We start from the raw sequence: 12791 nt of genomic DNA, 5'->3' as shown, positions 1-12791 counted from the left end.
TGTTTGCCTTGGTTTTTGATGAAGAAATATTGAGAAACGGCAGTGATGTGACTTCTGGTGTTCAAAGTAAGGCAGTATGTTTGCATTTTCCTGGAACTGTTTATTAGTTGGATTTTTATAATTATTTAATTAGTAGCTTACAACCTATGAACCTAGTTTGAGCCTCTACATTCAATATATGCATGCAACACCTATAAAGCCATTAATTTGTGAATATATATATATATATATATATATATAGTCTCCTATCTTTTGGATCCTGTTGTGATTTTTAGAAATATAAGTTTATATCCTCCTTTAGTTATTAGGTATTTTCTCGAATAGTGGAAGCTGAAAGTACAACTACTAACGTGCAGAATCCCATAAAGGGTAAAAATAGAAAAAGAAGAAGAAACAAAAACAAAAACAAAAACGAAAAAAAAAAAAAACCATGTAGAATCCCTAAATCTGGGGATGATGAAAAGGGAGTCCTCAAAAAATAAATAAATAAAAATTAAAGAACCACTGCTTTAAAAACAAAACAAATTAAAAAAACAAAACAAAACAAAACAAAATTCCACTGCTTTAGTGGCTCCGTTATATAATTTCCACATATAAAAAATTTTTGTGATTTCCTATTAATATATTATAAATCTTGATCTCCTAATCAGAATTGTTGAGATCTCTCTCCTGTGTTTGCCTCTGAGAAACCAGAAGTCCGCTTTTGTCCCAGAGCTTGGCGGCCAGCCTGTGCACAAAATACAACTCCCAGGATTCCCCGGGAGGAGCTCCCGGAAGTTGTAGTTCATTCTACTTTCCGCTACCGCCCACCCTACCTATCTTGTGGGAACCCGCGCCCTGGGCTCCGGCTCCGGATGAGTACCTCCCGTAGTCATCTCTTAGGATTTTCTTTATTGCCTTGTCTTTTTATTTATTTTTCTTTCTCGATTTGTCATTTTTCTCTCGGGTTTCCCCTGTTAGCTGTTACGCACGCCCAAGGACGACCGTTCAAGAGAAGCTGAGAGCAAGCGTTAACCCGGAAGGAGTGACCCGGAAGTGAAAGTGAGTCAGGGTTTGTCCGGCTGAAATGTAGCAGGTCACAGAAGGTTCCGGCTTCAGAAAGGAAAGCTGTCGTCCTTTCTTCTTTTTCTTAGGTACTCACAATTATTTTTATTCTCTTTTTTGATCTCAAAAAGTATTTTTCCACCTCCCCCCCATGTTGTCTCGATAGGATCACTCCTTATACTGAGTGACAAAGTGTGGCTTACACGTGTTGTTCTGGCACAGACTTAGTGTCACTTCTGACTGCCGACTCTGAGAATTGTTCCTAGAGTACTCGAGTAATGCTGCTCCTGGGGTGGGTGATGGAGGGACTGGCCGTGCTCAGGCATAGGTAACCCTAGCGAGTAAACGTCTTGGTTTAAGGGGAGGGGGGTGTGTTCTCTCTTAACATTGAGGTTCAAGACTTTAAGAGTTACTCATTCTGCTGTTTCGAGGGTGGACATTTTAGCTAAAAGTGTTGTAACAAAAATTTGTCATCCTTTTGTCCATTTTTTCAAGTGGACACACTTCTCTGATCGGCTTGAGACTAGATGTAAAGACACGGGAACTTCTGCTGAAGGACTGTGACGTGTGGCTGCTGGGCATTGGCGCATTCTTCCACAGTCTTTTTCCAAATGTGCTTCAGATATTAAAGCTCATTAGCAGAATCCTGCGAAATCTGAATGTTTGGGAGACCACTCTGAATATTTTAGTTTATAGGAGATTATGATATTCAAGTTAGCTGATTTATAATGATCAAATGAGTTGATACATGAATGCACCTCCTAGCATAGTAGGAATACTGGAGACAATAAAGGTTGATTATCATAAAATTTTGACCCTCATTTCAACTTGGAACCTCAGAATTTTAGAAATGTCTATTAGGTGAAGAGCAGGAAATTAGTGTACACAGCCGGTTTCACCTAAGTTGTAATTTTTTAAAGTAACTATTTTTTCCTGATTGTGACAGTAATGCATGCTGTGTGTATAGAAAAATTTAAAACTCTGAAACGTAGAAAAAACAGAAAGCAAGCAAAAGGTATCCACAACTAGAGATCATCTTTTTAACATTTGGTATGTTTCTTTTTTAGGTTTTTCTCCCCCCCCCCCCCAAAAAAAAATTTTGTTTACTTACTTTCCTTGTATATCATATATCATAGAAAATTTTGAAAACCTAATTAAGATTATATTGTTTTCCATTCTGCTTTTTTCACTTAATACAAATATTGCCACTGTCCCTTCTTACCAGCCCTACTTTCTTTATCAGTTAATATCTGAAGTTTTCTTCGTTTAGGATCTTAGCTGAAAGGGAAGCACCCGATTGCAGAATTGAAAATGGAAAACACTGAGCTCTGAACAGGCAGACCGCATTCTAGTATGAATCTGCCTCTGTCTGGCTAAGTAAATAATCATGATTAAGTTACTTGATTTCCTTGGACATCTGGATACCTAAAATTAAAGAATTAGACAAGAAAACAGTTAATATTTCCTTCGAGCTTTAGAAATCTATGTATATGTGAATCACCTAAAATTTGCATGATTATTTCATACCTTTCAGGTACTTGTTCACATACTTAATTCCAGATCCTGGATACCTCCTAGAAAGTAGCTGATTTAACCCAGTCTGTTGATATATTTATTAATTACGCTCCTACTCATTTGCCATCGTTAATTATATACATTGAGTGAATAGAAAACTGTGTTATCTTCATTTATTTTAATATGTTCTATTCAGAGGTATGAAGAATTATTTTCCTTTTTTTGGTTACTGAATTTTCAGACTGTGTTTGGAGTTGGCTGTGCCCATAAACTGAACAAGATTTCTTGAGGCTCCTTCCAGCTTTTGTATTTGTAGAGCTGATTTTTTTTTTTCAGATTGTGTCTATTATATTTCAGATGCTGAGATGAATCGTCACCTGTGTGCTTGGCTTTTTAGACATTCATCTCTTAATGGTCCTCTCCAGTACCACTTCCATCCCCAATCTCATCAGGTTACACAGATCCATTTTGATACAAGGCTGTGGATTTTTAGACAAAGCAGGAATCCCATTCTCCACCATCTGTTAAATAAGAATTGTCCCAGGAGATACTGTCATCAGTCCAAGATGCTGTGGAAGCATAAAGCACTACAGAAATATATGGAGGACCTGAACGAGGAGTACAGGACTCTTGACGACTGTTTGCAGCATATGTCTGTGAATGAAGGGGACCGGAAGTCCCTGAATCGAAGGCATGCTGAGTTGGCGCCACTTGCAGCCATTTACCAAGAAATTCAGGAGGCTGAACAAGCAATTGAAGAATTAGATTCAATGTGTAAAAGTAGGTAAAAAATATGTGTGTGTAAACAATGTGATTGATTTTATAGGTTAAACCTTTATTGAACACAATCTTTTTAAAAGGCTCGAATGGCTGCACTCTGTACTTGGAGAAGACAGGATTTTATTCTGTGTGTTTGATGTATTTTGGCTACTAAAAATCAACTATTAAGAGACTGAGCTCCTCATGGTGCTTACCAAGAAGTTTTTAGGGTCTAGGCGACTGAATATTAACCTTTACAGAAGCTTTAATTTATTGAGCAGGCCTTTCCTGAGCACTGTCCTGCGTATGTAGCAGAGACACAAAAATGCAGTTTCTACCCCAGCAAAGGGCTGTAGGGTCCAGGTATTATTTCATCATCCCAGAAAGAACCCTGCACCTTGTGGCCACTTGCCCCAATTTCCCCTTCCCTGCCAACCCGAGGCAAGAGCTCATTTATTTTCTAGATTTCCTTATTTCAGGCATTGTATATAAGTGGAGTCATATAATATGTCATTTGTGACTGGCTTCTTTCATTTAGCATAATATTTTCAAGTTTCATCTATGTTGTAGCATGTATTTGTACTTAATGTCTTTTTATTGTGGGACTGCATTCCATTGTATGGATCTACCACATTTTATTTTTATTTATCCATTCATCACTTACTGGATATTGAGTTGTTTCCACTTGTGGGTTGTAATGAACAGTGGCGCTACAATTACCTATCATAACTCTGCATTCAACCCTTTGAGAAGTTACCAGACTGTTTTCCAAAGTGGCTGCACTATTTTTACCCCACACTTTTGATTCTAGCCATCCTAGTGGGTATAATGATACCTGATTGTGGCTTTCATTTGCATTTCCCTGATTAATGATGTTGAACATCTTCTCACATGCCTGTTGGCCTTTTGTATCTCATCTTTGGATAAATGACTGTTCAGATCCTTTGTTCATTTTTAAAATGAGTTATTTGTCCTGTTATTGAATTGTGAGACTTCTTTATATTATAGCCACAAATTCCTTATCAGATATATGATATGCAAAATTTTCTTCTATTCTATGGGTTATCTTTTGAAGCAGCATAATTTTTTTTTTTTAAGGTCCTATCCATTTATTTGACACAGAGAGACAGTGAGAGAGGGAACACAAGCAGAGGGAGTGGGAGGGGGAGAGGCAGACTTCCCGCCAAGCAGGGAGCCTGATGTGGGGCTCTATCCTAGGACCCTGGGATCATGACCTAAGCGGAAGGCAGACAATTAACTGACTGAGCCACCCAGGCCCTAAGCCGCACAATTTTTGAATTTTGATGATGTCAAATTTATCTTTTTTTCTCTTGTTGCTTATGGTTTTGGTGTCCTAGCTAAGAAATTTTTGTGTAACCCAAGGTTACAAAGAGTACATCTGTGTTTTCTTCTGACAGTTCAATTTTTTAACTTTACATTTAATTCTTTGATCTATGTGAGAGATGTTTATTTTTAGTTTTGGTATTTCTTAATATTGCTTATTGCCTTAACATTTTTTCTCATATGAAAATTATCAAAATGTACTGAAGTTGAGAGAAAGGCGCAGTGGACTAACCTGGGATTCAACATTTATCGAGATAGTACTACAGGCTTTTAGTTTCTAAACTTCTGTGCTCCATCCTGTTCCATTAAGTGTTAGAGATGTTAAACGATGTCAAGGCCAGTCACAGTTATAACTGTAAAGTCCTGGATTTTCTGTCGTCTGTTGGTGGTACCGTGAGTCTCTCACTATGTTTATGAGGATTTTTTTTTTTTTTTTTTTCCTTTTTTTTTTTGCCCCTCAAATTTGTAATCCATTAGTTTGGGGAAGGTTCTTTGCATATAATAGGATTTTACTAAATGCTTCTAAATTGAATTGACATAATCTCTTTCAGCCTCAATTGTATCACCATTATACAATGGTGTATACATTGTATCACCAGTATTATTGAGATTGGATTGGATTGTTTCCAAAGTCTCTCCTAGGTCTAAAGTCCTGCTATTCTGTAATAACAGTGATAAAAGTGACATTTACTGTCCTACCATGTGCCAGACACTAAGCTAAGTATTTTATAAATATTATCTCATTTGAGTATTTATAATAATTTATGAGATAGGAATTATTATTAATGTCCCCATTTTATAGATGAAGAAACTGAGAGCTTAAAATGTCAGAGGTCACTCAGCCAATCAGGCAAGGAGCAAGGATTTGGACTCAGTGAGATTCCACAGCTTGTCTTATCCACTGCATGAGTCCAGTTCCAATAGAGTCTGCCTCTGCCTCTGTAGTGTACCCTTAGTCCCCTTCTATTCTTTCTGCTAATTTATATCTTTATTATAGCTCATCCTGGATAATTACAATACATTCCTAACTTTTTGTGCCACTTCCAGGCTTTCCCAGTCCAAGTACAACCTTAATCAGATTACTCCCCTGCTCAAAATTTTCAGTAGCTCCTGTTGCCTATAAATATAAATTTCTCGATTTGGTATTTAAGAGCCTTTGCAGAAGGGCCCGTGGGTGGCTCAGTCACTTAAGCATCTGCCTTCAGATCAGGTCATGATCCCAGGGTCCTGGGATGGAGTCTGGTCTGCTCTCTCCCTGGTGCCCCTCTCCAAACCCCACTTGTGCTGTCTCTCTCTCTCATAAATTTAAAAAAAAAAAAAAATCTTAAAAAAAAAAAGGAGCTTCTGAAAACTGACACCAGCCTCTCTGTATAGTGTATTAATTCCCTTTGCATATGGAAACCTTCCAAGAAAAATAGATAACTTGCTGTTCCCTGAATATACACATCATCCCATTTCTGTCTTTGCACAAATTGTTACTCACCAGTTTTACCTTGTTAAAATTCATTTCACTTAAAAGTATGGCTTGGATATCATACTTTGGCTTCAGTCCCCTCTATAAAACAAAAATGTTATCTTTCTCTGTTTTGAATTTTGATCCTTTATGTAATTGTCTTAATTTCTGCCCCTTCCCTCATTATCTGTTTCTCAAAGACAGAGCCTGTGTCTTACTCATTTTTATATTTCCTGCAACACTGAACATAGGATATAATAGAATCTCAAATCTTTCTTGATATAATGAAACTGAATTAGGTTAGATTTCAGACATCAGAAAATAATAAGAGGCCACAAAAATAATTTTATGTGACTGCATATCAGGTTTTTCTGATATCTTTGACACAGTAGGTACCTATACGGAGTAATGTCAGCCTAGTGTCCATTTGTGGCGTAAGTACATGATATGGGGCCACTAGTGATATTACAATTCTGCAACAGGTGATCCATAATTAGAATTTAGTTCAGAGGACATCTCTCCAGGAAGCCTTCCTCAAGTGCTAAGGTCTGGGTTAGACCCCCTCCTTTGTGCCTCCATGGCACTGTCCTATCCCATACTGTACTCATGTGTACATGTCCTATTTCCCACCAGACTGAGCAACTTAAGGCCTGGAACCACATTTTATTCATCCCTGTGTCCCCAACAACTAGCAGAGTATCTGGTGCATAATAAGTGTTAGATGTTGAAGGTATGTATGAATGAGGAATAGAGTCCCACCAGGTGTTAATGACTTCCATGACCAGGGAAGAAGTTTCAAGAGCCTTCTCTGTTTTATAATTAGGACTTTTCATTTATGTTTTCTTCTTTGCTATTAAGAATCAAACATTTCTACATCAGCTGGCAAGGATCACTACTAACAAATGAAGTCTAGGTATCCAGAGCAATGGAGTCAAAGGTTGTAAGATCTACTATCTCATTGTTAGCTTTTTTGTTGGGAGTTCCGGGATTTAACTTTCTCTCTTGAAATGATGTGAAAAGGACAATTGTTTCCATAAAACAGAAGTTACAAAGATGTTTCATTTGACTTACACGGTGCTTTTAAAAAGTGTTCATTAGGTATAAACATTTCAGGAGATTTCAAAATTCTAAGAGTTCTTATTTCTGACTTTGGGGGGAAGAAAATGGAGTCTTCAGCCCTCCCGGATTACAGCACAGTGTGCTGAGTAGTGGCTGTTACCTTTAAGACAAGATGTGGTCACTCCAGTTTACTCCAAAACTTACCTTATTTGGGTCTATATTTAATTAACCAGTCCTTTTTCAGACTTGTTTTATTAATCATTGATTTCTGTAATTAGTTTTAGACATTCAAATCATAAACTTTTAGGCAATCATCATACTTCCTTACACACTGAGTTTTTTTAGACGTGCTTCACAAGTACTTATTAATTAATTAATATTCTCCAACTATCCTGACCTTTTGTATAATCCCTCCTTCACAACTGAAATAAAATTTATAAACAGAAATTAGCTAGCTATTTAAGAGTTTTCCTGTATTTAAAAACATAATTTTTGTTGATGGTTTGTAGGTCTAAATAAACAAGATGAAAAGCAGTTACAAGAACTCGCATTGGAAGAGAGGGAAACCATCGCTCAAAAAATCCATATGTTATACAGTGAGGTATGTTTTAGGAGGTAAACTGCTCAATTGTGTTACTATAACAGAATACTGTTTTACGAGGCTGTACTTTGGTGTTCAAAGTACTTTCCAAACACCGGTTTATTAAACCTTCTGTTATGGTGAATGAGTAAGCTGGGTTTAGTACTGTAATTTGCTACAGAATGAGGTTGAACCAATTGGGATGCCAGAGAATAAAACATCATCTCCCCCCTCACCTCCACGAACAATTATGTTCCAAAGCTGTTAACTTGCCAGCCAAGGCGGCAGATGCTGGTAAAGAAACTTAGTTCACCAAGAGGAAGAATCGGGTTTTTAAGCCTTAGAAAAGGGGAGTGGTACATAGTGATTGTGTTAATTAAGGATCGAAAATTTGCTTTCTGTATAGAGTGGAGTGAATCCAAAGGTACAGACACAGTTGGTTCATACCAAGTCTTTAGCTCCTTGTAGTTCAATAGATGATTTGTCTAAAAGACAATGAAAACCACAGGGCTGTATAGCATCTGTAGTTTCTTCCCTTCTGTCCTGTTTGCCCTTGTCCTGCTTTCGGTCCCCCTATTCTGGAACTCCATAGAGGGGCTCGTTGAGGGGAATGAAGTAGAGGTATCAGTTACTGTTATCACTGATTTAACCAGCAAGTCAAAGGCAGAAAGGCTGTCACTTTTGGTCTGCTATTCCCTCTCACAGATTACCATTTCTAACAGAGATGGAGTATTTCAAAAATTGGCAGTAGGGAGAGTCATGGCTTTGATTTGAAAAATTTTTCACTAATAAATAAAAAATAAAATTGCATCCCTTTTCTCCTTTAGAAGAAAGCTAGTTACTTTATTAGGAAGCCCCTTGTTTTCTTGTCACGGCTCAGAAACTATTTCAGCCTTATCCTGGGAGTCCTCAATATATTCTCTAAGCAGAACAGCTCTACTGAGAACAGAGGGCACGACCTGGGGCCAACTGTCATCTGTGGCAGGAGAAAATACACAATCATGTGTAACGAGGCCTCATTTTCTCCAAGTGAAGACTTTTCAAAGCTTCACATCATTCATTAGATGAAAGAAGCTGCTGTTTAGAGCTAATAAGAGGCAAAATCTGAAAAAAATTGAATGGAACGCTCCGGACTTTGATTTAAACTTGGGCATTTTAGAAAATTAAGATAATCTGATAGCATTGTGGAGAATACCCTGACAAGTAACTCCATTGTTAGCATGAGTTGATCACTTATTTTAGGTCTAATGCAGTCTACTTATTGCAGCATTTAATGACTAGACCTCATTGGGATACTATATAATTTTCTTAATCACTGACTTTTTTTGAATGTTTGTAGGTCTTTTGTCTAAAATCAAGCAATAGTATAATCATGGAAAATATACATACAAATGCTGATCTTTTTTTCCTTTTTCAGCTTTTCCAGAGTCTAGTGCCAAAGGAGAAATATGACAAAAATGATGTTATTTTAGAGGTGACATCTGGAAGAACTACTGGAGGTCAGTTAAATAATTTTATTGTAAATAATCTTAAAAAACACTTAAATTTTACCTTGGTTGGATACTGTATAACTTTAACAGTCCAGTAGATGTGTTTCACTATGGAAACAGTTATTCTTGTTTCCCAGGGGGCCTGTACCTAAGAATGGCTCTCTTTAAAACAATCTGTGCTGACTGAATATTTTTTGTATTTTTGTAGGTGATATCTGCCAACAGTTCACTCGTGAAATATTTGATATGTACCAGAATTATTCAAGCTATAAAAACTGGAAATTTGAACTCCTGAATTATACACCAGCTGATTATGGTAGGGATATTTGAGGGTTTAGTCCATAGATGATGCTGAGAATTATTTTATCTCTGATCTTGATTAGAACTATGTTGTCCTATTTTTTTTAAAGATTCTACTTATCTATTTTTGCAAGAGAGAGAGCACACATGAGTTGGGGGCGGGCAGAGGGAGAAGCAAACTCCCCGCTGAGCAGGTAGCCCAATGTGGGACACGATCCCAGGAATTTGGTATCATGATCTGAGCTGAAACCAAGAGTTGGACACTAAAGTGAGTCACCTACGCACCTCAAGTCCTTAAACTTTTAAATACTTAGTTATGTTAAATCAGAACATCTGATAATATCTTTGTTCCTCATTCTTTTAAGCCATATGAAAGTTTGTTTCTTCTTGCTTATATATTGATACCCAATAATAAAGTAGGGAAAGGGGATTAAAGTAAGTTAAACAATAGAGAAAAATGAAAGCTAGTATCTAGAATAAGTAAGTTGTGCTTGGTATTTTTTTATTTTTTATCTTTTTAAAGATTTTATGTATTATTTGACAGAGTACAAGCAGGGGGAGCAGCAGGCAGAGGGAGAGGAAGAAGCAGGCTCCCCACTGAGCAGAGAGCCTGATGTAGGACTTGATCCCAGGACCCTGAGATTACAACCTGAGCCAAAGGCAGATGCTTAACGAATTGAGCCACCCAGGCTCCCTTGGTACAGGTTTTAAATATGGCAACTGGTCAAGGAGAGGGAATTGAGAGAAGAGGGAAGAAAAAACCAGAGCAACCACATGGTGGTGGGAAAGATCTTGATGTGTGTAGGGCAATGTTAGGAAGCTAGTCTACCCAGAGCATATCTGTGACAGGAAGACATAGTAAAAGGTGAAAGATACATATGATCAGAAGAGAAACCGGAGTATGTGAAGACATAGGAAATGAGTTCCAGGGGGTAGAGTTTGAACAGCCTCAAAAGCAGAACAGGCCTTTGTTAGGGAGTAACGACCTGTTGAAGATTTTATCAGTAAGCGTATGATCTGGGGGCACCTGGTTGCTGCCGTCGGTTAAGCCTGCAGCTCTTGGTTTCAGCTCAGGTCATGACCTCAGGGTTGTGAGCTTGAGCTCCATGTCCAGTTCTGTGCTCAGTGTGGAGTCTGCTTCAGACTCTCTCTCCCTCTGCTTTCCCACGCCCTGCTCCCTTGCTCTCTCTCAAATAAATAAATAAATAAATCTTAAAAAAAAAAAAAGGCACGATTTGGTAAATACATATCTTAGGGAGATTATTAGATAGCATTGTGTGGGATGGACCAAGAGGTTCGATTTAAGGCAAAGTGCAGAGCGGTTGCTAGAGCAATCCAGGTGTGACTAAGACTTAGACCTGGCATAGACCTTGGCAGACCTTCACAGGAAGAGCGGACAAAAGACGGGCCAGCGCTTGCTCCTGTGTCCTGCATACAGTGTAGGTGATCTGATCCTCACGGCCCTGTGAGATAGGTAGTATCAGTCCCATTTTACAGATGAGGAGCTGGGTTTAGAGAATAAGTGACTGATCCAAGACCACACAGTACATAATGGCAGTCCTGGGATTGAACTTAAGTTTGTCAGATCCAGAACCACACTACATCCTAGTAGTCTGATCTAACGCAAACAAGATGAGCCACGGGGATCCTGATCTTCCTAGCCAGAAAGACTGTGATATTCGTTCAAGTTGGAGAGCAGAGCCCATATGGGAAGAAAAAATGATAAGTTGTTTTTGAATGACTAACTCTGTGGTTATTGTGAACACCCATTTAGAAATATCCAGTAAATGCTGAAGTTGTGTCAGCAGAGCTTTGGTGAGAGAACAGAATGAAGGAGAGAGATTCAGTAGCCCTTAGCATAAAGGTGGTATCTGACACAGAGATTATGTGAGGGAGAGGCTAGGGAGAAGGAATATTCAGGGCGCCAAATCCTACGTAATGGCCACATTGAGAAAGATTGACTCTTGGCAAAAGAAAGAGAGGAGTGAGATAAGCAGGAAAAGGACGAGTACAGTATAATATTATGGAAGCTAGAGATGGGAGAGTTTCAACTTTCAGGAAGCTTTCAGGAACAGCAGCATTTTGGGACATCTGGCTGGCCCAGCTGATGGAGAATGTGACTCTTCATCTTGGGGCTATAGGTTTGAGCCCCACTTTGGGTGTGGAGCTTACTTAAAAAAAAAAAAAAGTCTTTAGAAATACAGCATTCTGAAAGAGAGAATGGTGGCAAATGTCAGCAGTGACCTCTCTCAGATATTTTGAAGCCAGCTTTTAAGAATGAAGGATGAGCTCAGTAATAACAGGAAGAGTGATTTGGTTCCAGGGACGCAGAGCAGCCTGAACAATCCCTAGACAGTGGTTGGGAGACCTTTCTTTTAGATAGACTGGCTTAGTGACAAAATAAAATAAAGGTACTTTAAGAAGTAAAAAGAGCAGGAGACACACCAGATGGCTGGGTTGGTTGAGCATCCGACTCTCAATCTCAGCTCAGGTCTTGATCTCAGGGTTGTGAGTTCAAGCCCTGCATTGGGCAGTACAAACTGGGCATGGAGCCTACTTAAAAAATTAAAAAAAAACTTTTTTAATTAAAAAAAATAATCTAAAGGACTATTTTTTTAAGGAAGGGAAACTTTAAATATTTTACTCTAAAGACTAGGAGGGACACCTGGATGGCTGGGTCAGTTTAGCATCTGCCTTTGGCTCAGGCCCTGAGCTCAGGACATGATCCCTGGGTCCTAGGATTGAGTCCCATATCCGGTTCCTGCTCAGCGGGGAGCCTGCTTCTTCTACCTGCTGCTCCCCGTATTTGTGCTCATGCTTTCTCTCTCTCTCTCTCTCTGATAAATAAAGAAAGAAAGGTTAGGAGTAAACCTCTACTCATTAAAATTAGAAAATAATATATAAAAATTGATCTATTTGTAATCAGAAGAAAAATGTGTGAATAGGAGGACTAACATAGAGAAGGGGTGAGAAACACCTTTCTTATAAAATACGCTTACTATGTGTACATGTGTATATACATGTGTATATGTGTATGTGTATATATATAATATATATTATTTATTATATTAATTAATTAATAATTATATTATTAATATGTAGTATTATATTTATTTATATATATAAAAATATGTATATATATTTTAATGTTTAATTGAAACGGAGAGGAACTCAAAATCATACAGCACTAAAAGCTAAGGTTGAAAAGAAACATACTTTCAGGCAAAAATTCACGCATCAGGTGACT

General features: G+C 38.1%; 1 protein-coding gene across 7 annotated transcripts in view; it reads left to right on the top strand.

Moving 5' to 3' along the window:
- The first annotated feature begins 689 nt into the window (after positions 1–689).
- Positions 690–12791, top strand: part of MTRF1 (mitochondrial translation release factor 1) — a 59126-nt gene continuing 47024 nt past the window's right edge. For 5 of the 7 annotated variants that reach the window (XR_004384604.1, XM_032873934.1, XM_032873935.1 and 2 more), the window contains exons 1-5: positions 1023–1133; positions 2917–3339; positions 7684–7775; positions 9172–9253; positions 9453–9560. Coding sequence is in view for 6 of the 7 variants with exons in the window: in XM_032873934.1 (XP_032729825.1) it covers positions 2925–3339; positions 7684–7775; positions 9172–9253; positions 9453–9560 (697 nt within the window). In the remaining variant the exon portion in view is untranslated. Of the gene's footprint in view, positions 1134–2916; positions 3340–7683; positions 7776–9171; positions 9254–9452; positions 9561–12791 lie in introns of all 7 variants that reach the window. The other 2 variants (XM_032873932.1, XM_032873936.1) reach the window with 2 other exon arrangements.

This window comes from Lontra canadensis, unplaced genomic scaffold, assembly GCF_010015895.1.
Source record: "Lontra canadensis isolate GAN:19392208 unplaced genomic scaffold, GSC_riverotter_1.0 scaffold51, whole genome shotgun sequence".
In the NCBI taxonomy this organism is placed as follows: domain Eukaryota; kingdom Metazoa; phylum Chordata; class Mammalia; order Carnivora; family Mustelidae; genus Lontra; species Lontra canadensis.
Note: the sequence above shows the minus strand (reverse complement) of the source record. Positions and strands in the feature narration are given on the sequence as shown.